This window comes from Eublepharis macularius, chromosome 2, assembly GCF_028583425.1.
Source record: "Eublepharis macularius isolate TG4126 chromosome 2, MPM_Emac_v1.0, whole genome shotgun sequence".
Classification (NCBI taxonomy): Eukaryota; Metazoa; Chordata; class Lepidosauria; order Squamata; family Eublepharidae; genus Eublepharis; species Eublepharis macularius.
In genome coordinates, this window is record NC_072791.1 from 50016537 (window position 1) to 50029283 (window position 12747).

The 12747-nt window shown below is 41.1% G+C and overlaps 1 protein-coding gene across 1 annotated transcript; it reads right to left on the bottom strand.

Annotated features, from left to right (window-relative positions):
- Positions 1–248: 248 nt before the first annotated feature.
- On the bottom strand, positions 249–12747 carry PSMA6 (proteasome 20S subunit alpha 6). Its single transcript, XM_054971967.1, has 7 exons — positions 12550–12747; positions 9412–9506; positions 8513–8594; positions 7940–8095; positions 6707–6885; positions 1555–1649; positions 249–442 (listed from the first exon to the last, which is right to left on the bottom strand). Exons 1-7 carry the CDS (start codon positions 12623–12625, stop codon positions 385–387), a joined length of 741 nt encoding a protein of 246 aa, XP_054827942.1. The 5' UTR covers positions 12626–12747; the 3' UTR covers positions 249–384.

Here is a 12747-nt window from a genome sequence, read left to right on the forward strand (position 1 = left end):
TTGAAAATAAAACTTGCAGCCTAATTTGCAACAACAGAAATAAATCTAAGCATCCTGCAGTGATGCTGGCAATACACCAGATTCAAAAATCTCACTGTACAACTGATATAATTTTCAAATTAAAAAATGTGCAAAGCTGATTTTCTGTGGCATCTTCAGGAATGTTTACTGCTATCAAACACTCAAATTCTTTCACACCATCACTGAAATGTAATTAATTCACTGCTGGGCAATGAGAAAGGACAAAGTTTTCCAAAACCTCCGTTTTATTTGCACAGAGTAACATACATCAGATAATGAGAATTTCATTTGCAGCCATCAACCAAGTTCGTTTTCACCAAACATTCTAGCCTGAAATCATGGAATCAGGAATTCTAAATAGTGCTAATCTCTCTCTGCTAGAGCAACAAGGTGTGTATCAATCTCTGCTTCTGTAAGGATCCTAAAAGAGGGAAAACACAAATGAAAATTTATTTTTCATCTCAAGTATTTGTACAATTAGGAAATCCACTAAACCTTGAAAAAAGATGGACAGCCTATTTGTCACCAAGAATCATACCGGAAAAGATAAGACACGTCCCACCCCCACCTTGGAGAAAGGGCAGCACCAGCAGCAAACACAAAATCTGGCCAGCTATCAAGGACAGCCAAAGAGACCCCCATTTCTAAGCAATTATCAGCTTCTTGCTTCTGTATGTAGTAGACAATTAAGTACCACCCTAACTAAACCATACTTTCAACATGTGATTAAAGTCTATACACCTGAAGCTGCCTTATACATTTATCCCCCACCCAGCTTAGTATTGCTTATAACTGCAGTGGCTCTTCAGGGTCTCAGAGCTTACTACCTTTAAGTGTTTTACTGGAATGCCAGGGACTGAATCTTGGACCTTAGACACCCAAGTATGTGCTTTCTCCTTCCTAGATGGGTTACAGAGGAGATCTGTGGCTTACTGAAGACTGCATTGCTCAAGGTCACAGATGCAATCCTTAGCAAACCCAGTTAAAGGATCTCAGGTAGCAGACATTGGGGAAGACTTTTCTGCACACAAGATGTAACTACAATGTGACTTAGAACAAGGCAGCTCTATGTTTATAAATTCACTAAAGCAACAGTCCATTCCTACCATCTTGCCAAAAGATCCAGCAATATGTATCCATTTTCAAAACTTGCCCTGCCTACTTTTATCTGGATATTTAGACCTACTCCAGTATCTCCCTCTCCCCTTGTCATTACATGCAATGCACACAATAGCACCAGAGAGTGGGAAAACACCACTGAGCTGGATCCAGCCAACTTTTTAATTGAATCCCACCCAATCCCCCTCCATTCTACAGCTCCTGTCCAACATAGCTTTTGTACATGCAGGTCTCATAATCCTGTACATGCATAATCTCATAAATCACCAGCAGCCTTTTTTGGTGGTCAAAGGAATTCCCCTGCACTTCCCTTTTCAGCAGCAGAAAAGTTGGTTGGATTCAACCAGCTGAAACTGTATCTGAACTATTTCTAGGAAACAGGTAATAAAAATGAGCAGTCCAGGCACTCTTTACCTGAATTTTGGATTTTCAACTGTGACGACTCCTACTTCTATTTCAGAAGGTTTGAAGTCAATGGACAATACGGTAGAGAGGCAAGTTATCGCTGTCTAGAAATAAAAGCATACAGGGAAAATGTAAGGACACATGAAGCCACATTCAATGAAAAGATACTTCACAATTTTATTTTTCTTTTAATTTTACATTAATTCAGTCCCTGCAACTTTTAATATGATTTTTGGTTCATCATCAATTTAAGTTCACATTTCAATCCAAATCAAGGTGCAACAGAAACAGCAACATTTCTTCTTCACGTTTACTACTACTCTGCTATTGATTCTTTCAAGTATTAAGTCATCATCTATGAAATGGTTGTCTGCCCCCCCCCCCCCAAGTCTATGGCCAAGCAGCAATTTGAGCCAAGGATCGTCCAGGGCTTTATCCATAGAGGAAAAGAATCACCTCCTGTAAGAACATTCCCTTCTGTTATAACTATAGGAACACAAATATAGAATAATTATTTCCTGAAACAAATTGTAACAGATTAATTCTAACCACTAGGATTTTGATGAGTTTTATCTATTCGTATGATTATGATCACTTCTACGATAAAAACACCCAAATAGAGTTATTCAAACATATGCAAGTTATAACACAGTACAACAAGAGTTGGCTGCAGTTCTGCAGAAGCAGCAAGATTCCACTGGAAGTCTTGAATTTTGTTTATGGGCACTTGCCTATAAAATTATCAAAACACATAACTACTTGATACAGAATTTGTTAAAAAGTAAAGCCAAATGTATATGTCTAACATCAGCAGAAACAAATTCCAATAATAAATTAGAGGTTGTTCTTAAAAAAGATGGAGAAACATTCCCACAAGGCACTTCATGTCAAAACTCAGCTTTGGCAATACAGAATGTGAGAAGCTACTGACAAGTATTAACAAGAATAATGCTAACTATCCCACAAGCACTGCCCAAGAGCACCAACACGTATGTGAAAGAGGGTAAGGCTTAAGGCTTAATTATTTTGGTGAGAATTTGCAGAACAGCCACAGGGATACAGGGGATAACTGCAGATTAATTTTAATTGCCTCTTTTGCCAAGTCTTCTCAAGTATCATAGAAGTGAAGCCAAGAACATTTTGCAATCGCTTCAGGTGGTAATGGAGAGAAATATGATCAACATGAAGTCACCTTACAATTAATTTTTTTTAAACAACCCTTTATTTTACACCTTTATACAGAAATCACATCTTTTATTTAATAATGATGACATTCCCACCTGTAAAGGCTTGGGGGTGAAAACCCAAACAGTGACTTGGCCCAAAAGTTTTATTTCACTTTTTTGCAGATTACTTTGCTCTTGTATTTTAAGAGTAATTCCCCACTAACATTTCTGGAAAGTCCTGCTTTCACACTGCCAGATCATTGTCATGACAGAGGGGTGATAACAGAAAGTGAGAAGTGGGCTAGAGTTGCTCTCATGTTTCAAGGAAACTGACTTACAAGGTGAAAAGCACTGGCTCTTGCAGTGCTATCCTAAGCAGAGTTGCACTCTTAAGCCCACTAATCTCAATGGGCCTAGAACTCTGCATAGGATGGCACTTTTCGTTCCTTTGATGCTGTGCCTCACTCACGCGCTGTTCAACACACACATGCAACAACTGTAGTGCTATGTACAGTGGTGAAAATCTCCACTGATAGAAGAATTTCCATCACCAAGCATGACTTCTCCACCTCCACCCTTCCAATGTAGCTCAGAATGTTCCCAAAGATGGTGCTCAGAGGGGACAGGGTTGTCCCTCCCTCCCTCCTGAAACAGCATGAGGTGGGAAGCGGAAATCTGGTACAGAAAGAATCAGCAAAAATTGCACCACCACCCTACCTTGTAATTGCAGAAATGATCAGTGGGATCCAACCCAATGCTAGAAACACAGCAGCTTTACCATGTATGACTGACTTATTAAAGAACCAACTATTAGAACTCAGTTGGAAAAGTAATTTTAGACGTCGCAGAATACAGAAACTCTTTAAATACAGCCTCTGGCACCTTGTGTTTGCTTACCTGTTTCTTCCATCTTCCCTACCAAGTGAAAGAAACTGATGCATTTTTAAAATTACATATATAAAAACCAAAGGACAAACTAGCAGGGGAGAAAATGAGAAGCTTGCTTCTATTCTTGTAAACTTTCGATTATCTTTCGATGTTGAAAGTCAAAGATGTTTGAAGTCAAAGTTACTGAGATGGCACAGGATATATCTTACCAATAAGAATGACTAATTGTCAGGCTTTCCTTCTTTGGGTTGGAGCCTGGGACCAGTGCACCTTCCAGCATCCTTTTGGGCTGGGCCACAGTTAAGCTTCAGTCTACAGAGAGGAGGGACTCTGTCTCACCCAGGGCCCTCTCTTCCCAAGCCTCGCATATCTACCTAAGTTGCCTGGGAGAGGTATGGCTCTTTCTCCCAGGGCTAGCCTATTGCATGGCCACTGAGGGAAGGGATAGCTCCAGGTTCCCTGCAATCCCTCTTGCCCTGCTACTGGGCTCTGGAGAGTGACAGGAATGAGCACCAATAGGTTCCCCTGCTGCCCCACCCTTGTTCCAGCCCTTAATGATCTGAGCCTTTGGTCTGTGTGGGCCTAAGGAGACTGGGAATGCTGCCACTGATGTTTTCTGATGGGCTTCCTGCTGGTGCAGCTTGTGCCTCGAGCTCCACCTCTCCACACAGCAGGCCTGCCTGGCTCTGAGGTCAGCCCTGCGATGGCTCCGTCTGAAGCTGTGTCCTTGGTCCATTGTCCTTGCCTCCCAGTCAAGGCTTGGATCCCAGCAGTTCCCAAGCAGCTCCAATCACTGTTGCTGCCCCCCAACTCTGCCTCAGCAGACTTTCAGGAGCCAATAAGTGTGGGGGATGGGATGCTAGCCCAGGTAAGAATTTATCTCAAAACTCTCCTACTTCTATAACTGAATATCCAGCAGCCACCCATATTATGCAGGTCAAAATGTCAAAAGCTACTTGTGATGTGGCATGGTTGCTCTTCCAAGTTCTGTCCTGTAGTATAAAGTTCCACTGAGCCTGTGCAAGCCCTTTGGCATATCTCTCTGAATTTAGGGCATTGTTACTCATCATGGGTATATAATTTCTTTGCTCCATATCACAAATTGCTTTCTTGCTCAACAATCCTTTGAAGGATCTTGGGACAAGTCTCTTGTTTTTAACCTAAGCCATATATTGAAATTTACGATTCAGCAGGGAACTTCGCTCTCTTGTTCATAAGCCTACCTGTCTTCCTGAAGAACCTCACTGCCACATACCCCCAGTTCACTAAAATTCATGTTATCCATCCTGCCAAAAAAGGCCTGTGCATGTCCCCTGAAAAAAGCACAAAGAGCATATTCTACAGCAATTAGATTGCTAATGTCCAGGTCAACGCTAGCATAACAGTGACTCAGTAATACTGGACTGGATCCAGCAATCTGCCAGCAGAATGTGCTGATGGACACGGGCCTTTTCTGCTTTACCCTTCTGACCTCAGGAAAACTGATTATTGGGGCTGCAGCACCTGCACGTAGTAACAGCTACATGGGGTCAGTGTGCTGCAGTGAGGAGGAGGGGGGAAAAAACCTCCTTTTCTGCCTCACTGATCAATGTACCTGCCTTTGATGGAAAGCCAAGCCCACGGTACTGGGTGGCTTTCATTCCAGGCAGGTCCCGTGAGCCCAGAAATCAACGTTCTTGGAGAAAGGAAAATGTGAGGAGATTCTACAATCCTTGTGTGAAGATCCTTGTGCAAATGGATGACTAGATCCAACATGCTGCTTGTTCAGTGAGCCAGTCACAGTCAGTGTACACTGGAGAACATGCATTTACATGCAAAAAAGATGGTTTCTTTATGATTTCCTTAGCAAGCTTGCTGCGGTGGGCATCTTCATTTGCTAAATCAGTAGTGGCCCATATACTTTTCACATGAACCAACATGTGCTAGTCATCTGCTTCTGCACTCAGTTCTTTCTGATGAAGTCTGCTTAAGGTAAAAATTGCAGTGATGTTGCAAAATCATAGGATAGCAATCAGAAGTCAGTGTAGGAGAAAGCGTTCACAGAACAAACCTACATGACTGCCTCACAATAGCTAAAAGCCTTTGATCAACAAACCCTGTAAACAGACTAAGTCACATGAGCCAAGTACACATAACATTAACAAAAGGGAAACCCCACAGTTTGACAATGAAGATACTGAAGAGAAAGAAGGAAAGGTAGACTGTTCCCATCCTCACAGTTTTCATAAAAAGGACTATTAAGAGTAGCCCTAAATTATCATATGCCAGGCAACTTGGCATGTTACTAGTAGACATGGGCATGAGCATTAAGAACAGAAAAAACCCACGAACAACCTAATCTCTGTTCCCGAACAAGCTGTTCCTGAGGCCCCATCCTAAATGAACAGGTGGTCCTTAGCCATTCGGCAAGCCAGACAGTCTGGCGCCTGCTGCAATCAATCCCCTTGGCAACTGGAGTCAGGGAGGGACTGAACTCTGTCTGAACTCCTTCTGGCTTTAACCCTTCAAAGCACTTCCAGCAGAGAGTCCCGTTTTTGCCACTGTGAAGAGAAAATGACAGCCAATGGGGAGACCCGTGGATCATGCCTTTCCCGGGGTGCAATCTCTCTAAAACTTGGGGGGGTCTTCAGTGAGGACTATGTCTCCTGCAAATTTGGTGGGTACTGGACATTGGTAAGGTCAGTTTGTGGGGTGTTTAAAGGACCCAGCCCTTTGCACATGGCAGGAAAGGGATCTTTAAAGGGCCAGGTAAGTGGGTTTGAGGGGAGGGGGGGCTAAGTGTGTGTGGGGGTTTGGGGATGAGTTCTGGCCCCCACAAACAACGAACACGGCATTCAGGGGGGTTTTTTCCGTTCATGCCCATGTCTAGTTACTAGTACTGAACGGACCTTATGCTAAAGTTGCAAATACACCAGTTTGGCAAGTGAGTGAAAGAGGAAGAAGGGGCTACTTTTCTAGGGCTAATCCAATGTAATCTTTCTCACAGTAATCCTGCCCATCTTCTAAAGCAGATTAAGATCTTTAACAGGCCAGTTCTATGGTTGTCCCAGCAAGTTCAAGAGTACGCAAGGTTGCAGCTCAACTTTGATATGCTTCTACTGACTTACCTCCACTGTCTGTTCAAATGTCCAGTCCAGTTTTTTCTTCACTTTCTTCTCCAGAAAGCTAGTGGATTCTGTCTGTTTGACTCCTGCAGCTGTAGCCTTAAACCCGCAGTAGTATCCTGCTGGATCACACTTATACACCTGAGGATTGTTCTCTTCGTCAATGCCAATCAAAATCATGCCTTTGATAAAGGAGCACAGGAGTGGGTTTTTATGCAGAAAAAATTGTAAACAAAAAAGTCAACTGTTTAGGGAATATCCATTTATACACCATACACTGGTCAACACAACACAACACAGGCCATTTGATATTGCATTGCTGAACTCTCTCTCTCTCTCTCTCACACACGCGCGCGCGCGCGCGCGTGTACATCACAGAACAGGACTCATCAGCTTCTTAGGAAACATAAGGTTTGTTGATTTTTCTAGACCTTAATTCCACAATGAAAATCCTAAAAGTGAAACAATTATCTATTTTAAAATAGTTTATATAGTCCCTTTTTGCATTTCTTAAAAAGCCAGATTCAAAAGACAGATGAAAACAAAGTAAGAAGCCCACCATGAACACCTGAAATCAGTGTCTAGTATTTCAATGATATATAGATCTGAAGCAGATTCTTTTTTTTTTAAATAAACAACTTTTATTAATTATATGAAGCAGATTCTTTTTAATCAATGGGATTTCCTTCTAAGAAATGCATTTTTTCCTCTATAGCACATCCAGCAACCTTGATAGCAGAACTCAGATTCTTGGAGTCCTTCTTTCCAATCTCATATTGTAAATCTACCTCCCAACACAACACAGAGGCCGTTCTAAATATAATGAGACTTTTCCTCTTCATTCAAAACCCAAGAATAAGTATGCTTTTCAGCTGCAAGTCTAAGGCAGCACAGTTAAACACTTACTCTGCCCATCCCTCTTTGAATCACACATGAAGCAAAACAGAGAAACCTTGAATCAAGCTTCAATTTACTCTGATAAGTGAATGCAGGCACCATGCCTTCCCTACCAAAAAACCTTGAAGCTTGATTCAAGCCATCTCAAACCCAGAAGCCTTCATTCATACTTAGTGTACAATGGGAAGAGGGAGGCAGGCGCATGAGAACAGCAATAAACTGTGCTGGTGCCCATCACATAACTGCAGCCCTTGTGATTTAAATCAGACTTTCGTAGTAAGCATGCACAGCAACCCTATCTTCCCAAAGTTCCAAATTGTTACTTTTAATGGTACTTACAGCAACCAAGAGGCCTCATTTCAGCATTCTGCGTGTAGACTTGAGAAATGTCTGCAATCCTTTTACATAACATATCCACTGGAATATCATAGTTGTACTTGTATTTCCAGTTTGCAGCCTCATAGCGGGCTCTCTGCACCTGGGACCTGCTGTCCGCTAATATCAAGAAAAGGAATTGAAGTCATTTCTATGCTTCTTCCAACAAACATGATTTAAAAGAATTTCACCTTGAATAGAAAAGAAGTATGTGGGGGCAGGATTGCAGAAAGAATATTCTCCTATCCAGTACAGTTCATGAATCTATATATTTAATACATTTGTATCTCTCCCCCGCCCCCCGCCCCATCCCAAAGAAACTCAGTACAGTCTGTTTAGGGTTACCAGTTGACCTCGACTCCAAGAACTAGCTTGAATCAGGCCTATTTAGCATCAGAGATGGAAATATGCCCAGTGAGTATGGAACATCTTCATGTCAATAGCATTTTAAAATATATAGTACTTTTTTACAGAATATGAAAGCATTTGAATCTCTCTACCCATCATTTTTGCTATCAATGTAGGTGACTTTGGTACCTGTCATGCCTGTCATTACACATCCAATATTTTCAGTTATTCTGAATAAGTGAGTTACTGTGCTGGAATCCAGTAGCTTGTCCTAAGGGATGAAACAGAGAAATAATTTTAAATAGTGCAGGTTTTTGAACGAATACCAAGTTGTCTTCAAGGGCAGCCATTAACAGGTTTTCACCCTTAGTTATGTAAATGCCAGTTATTTCAGTAACCAAAAATAACCAATACTAGAAATATATTGGGTTGGACCCAGAAGACAACTTTTGCAAGGACCTTTGCACAACCAGAAAAGTACCAACATGTCTATGCTGGGAGTTTATTGTCTCCCAACTTGCATTACTTCTTGTGCAAGACACTGCACAAGTAATTACTTGAGAAAGGGGATCAAAAAGCATTGCAGTATATGTAGCACAAGTGTATCTGCAGCGAGTTTGTTCACATATCAATGGATCCAACCCATCTGAAGGACAAGAAAGGAGGGAGAGAACAATTCTAATTTAAGTTTGGGGAGTTTTGCCCCCTTCCTCCCCTCAGCATAGCTCCTGCATAACTACACTGCTCTTAATCCACATGAGTCCTGGGGTTAGAAACGACTACTGGTAGGGAGGGGAAATCTTCACAATCCCCACACTCACGGAAAGCTAGATCTAAATCGGTGAAATCTTCACAATCCCCACACTCACGGATTGCTAGATCTAACTCAATGCTTGAAGCAGCTTTGGCATGCTGCAAAGGAATGACCTTCCGAATATGTTTCTCCAGAACTTACTTTTTATGAGCTCTAAAAGAACTCCATTTATTTCTAATACAAAAGCTCAGAGCACTGGAGTTATAATTAACAATCATGGATGCTGCCAAGGAGAAGTTTATATTACAGATTTTGCCACGATATTGCTACTTACAGGTACTTTCTTCTGTGTAACAACAACTGCACAGTCCTTTCCACGAACAGCTACTGAAGTAAGTCCACCCTGGTTTATGGCCTTAAATGCATACTCTAAATGGTACATGGAACACAGTTACTGGTCAGGCAATAATGCTACGGTAACAGTAACATCTAGAGGCAAACTGTTACTAACAGCTGATTACTGGTATATGTAGTAATATTTAAAGAACAATATACAAAGTTGCACAACTTGAAAGCAGTGTTGTAAAAAAGCCAATGTTCTCATGCACTGATTTTTTGTATTTCTCCATTAAAGTATTTGTGACATTCACACTACAATCATTCTCATTTTCCCCACTTTTTAACAGGATTTATTTGTAAATTCAGCAGTAATTCATTGCCTTTTGAGAATCCAATAAAGATACACGTTCTTCCTCTTCCCACCAAAAAGGCCTAAATATATAAATTATTTAAGATCAAATTGATATTAAACTTCTCTCCCCTTGTACATCTTATTTATGACTTTACTTTGTCTTCAAAAATGTTACATATGTAAGCACTTAAAGCCTGCCCATATTTATACATTATAAATGAAAACTGATGTGATGCCAGGGCTGAAATAAATGACCAATAAAATAGTATTTTTCATAAGTCTTGTTAAATAATCTTTTTTTACCTTGAAAAGACATGAAAATCTTCTTCCAAATCTATCAGCAGGCACATTAATCAGAATATTTTTCTAAGAGTACACTAAACAATTACTTGGTGCTTCACCAAATATCCCAAAATTCTTCAGGCTTGTATTAAATTTTTTAGCACGTGGACAACTAAATATGTTAGATATTTCCCACCTTACTCCAAAAGTTATATGGATAATAAATAGGGACACCTGCAACCTAAGATATAACCCTTGCAGAAAATAAAGAATTTGTCCTCACTGTAAGGCTCAAAGTTTCCAACTCTGTAGGCACTTTCTGTGCTCCTAATTACTGATTATGGTAGACTATAAACTACAGAACAAGTTATATATGGAAAAGTGCTAACAACACTACTGAAATAAATGGAGCAAGAATAAGAAGGGTCATAACCGACCCTTTTTATTCTTGTAGGCACTTTACACAGAACAAGATACCTGATAGTAATACCAGATATTTTAGAAACTTGATCAACCACCTACTGATGATCTGAGCTTTAGCTAAGTGAGGTTTTATAAAAAAATGAGGAACATATTTGCATTCTCAGAATGCCTAGCTAAAAAAACACAAAGGGCCTGTCTAATGAATGCCATAAGCTACCTGCAGGTTCCAGGTCACTTAAACAACCACCTCTCAATATGCTCTTCTGAGACAGTTTAGTTCATCTGAGCAAAGTTATTCTGAAGATGTTATCCTGCAAATGAGCAACATCAATAGCCACTGAGGTCTGAGTGTTCACTGCAGTGACTCCTACTTCATAGAATGATCTCAAAGAGAATTCTAGCAAAAGGGGGAAATATTCAGTAAAAAATATTATTCTAGTCTTTTTTATTTCAGCATTCTCTAATTCTGTAATCCAGTTGTAGTGCGTTGCTTGTTGTATGTATTATACTGGTTGTCACTGCATTGTTTTCCAATTCTGTAACCTGCCTTGAGGCTCAATGAGAAAGATAGACTATAAGTGAAGTTAATAAATAATCTCATTTATGTATGTATGCATGTCCATATGTATGCATGTTATTAATTGTCCGCCTCTTTCACTGAAACTCAAGGCGGATTACACAGAGAGAGATGAGTACAGTCAGTATCAAGGACAATTTTATAAACAATGCCATAGGGTAAATAAACACAAGTTTACAAAGACATAACATTAGCAAGAATCCAATACAGAGTTGAAGAAATGATGAAACAGAACATATGCAATTCTAGGGCTGACATAGGTGCACTATTTAAAGTAACAGATAGTACATAAGGCAACATACAATACAAAGGCCTTTTTGAATAATTCAGTTTTGCATCATTTGCGGAAAGCTAGGAGAGAGGGGGCTCTCCTGACCTCCTCAAGCAGGCTGTTCCACAGGGTAGGGGCCACCACAGAGAAAGCCCATGTAGATTTCGCCCATGTGCAGGGTGGCGCCTGCAGGAGACCCTGTTCAGATGAGCGAAGTTGCCTGGAGGAACATAGGGAGGGTGCCTTACCTTGGGAAGTCGATAACTTTAGGCAAGATTCTAACATCACTGGAAATATTGCCATTACACTTAAGTAAAAGATCAACCATGCAGAAGGAAAAGGCACAGAGTAGTACTCCTTTGAAAAACTATCTTCCCCTTCACCCACAACCACAGAAGTGCTATGTTAAACACTGCACCATCCATGTTTGATTGTCTCAGATGACTAAATGTTATTTAGACTGTATGATCTAAATTGGTTGTATTCAAGAATAAATCACACTTATTCTTTTAAAAGTTTCCAAGGTTCTGCTGCTTGTTTGTTTGAAACAGTACCAATATGTAGCCTGTTGTAATTTATTTTCAATTGCTTACACTACTCTCAGCCCGTGCCCCGATTATAAATCCACATCAAACAAGGCAACCCGATAAAAAGCAGGTAAAATATCCCGCAGCTTTAACAGTAGCATAAAAGGGAAGAATGGCAGACGGTGCAATTGATAATGGAATCAGTGGGCTTGATAAGAACATTCTCCTCCTCTACATCTACTAGCATCAGCATACCACCCAACAGAGACGGACTTGTTTCAGTTTCGCTTTTGAGTTCCGACAATTAATCTCACTATGCCCCTACGTTGCCCGTTTTTTACAACCAAGGTACGGGGCTGTGACTCAGCACTCTGCTGGTTTGAATCCCTCGACTACCATGAGCTCAGCAGGTGGCCTTGGGTAAGCCATTCTTCCCAGCCCCCACTGAGTTGTGCGGATAACAGCATTGACTTTGTTCACCGCTCTCAATGGGGTACTAATCTGTCTAGAAGAGCGGCACATAAGCACCGTTATCATTATCATCATCATTCTGTTTCTCCCCACAGTGGTTCACATTTGCTGGGCAGAAGAACGCGGGCTGTATCTTAAACGATGCCTCTGAAATCGGAGAATTGGCAGCGCTGCTCCCCCACACCACACAAAAACAGGAGTAATTGTTCGAGGCGGTTCTTAGCACTCACCTACTTGGTAGAGGCGCCCCTCAGGCGAGAAAATAGTGATATGCCGGTCAAAGCCGGCACTGGAGCCTCGGGACATGGTAACACGTGAAACGAGAGCGTGAAAGCGGGGGCAGAAAAAGAAACCGTCTGTAGACACACAGTGTAGGGGCCACCACCAACCGAACTGTGAGTAACGGAGAAATACTTCCGGGGCCACAA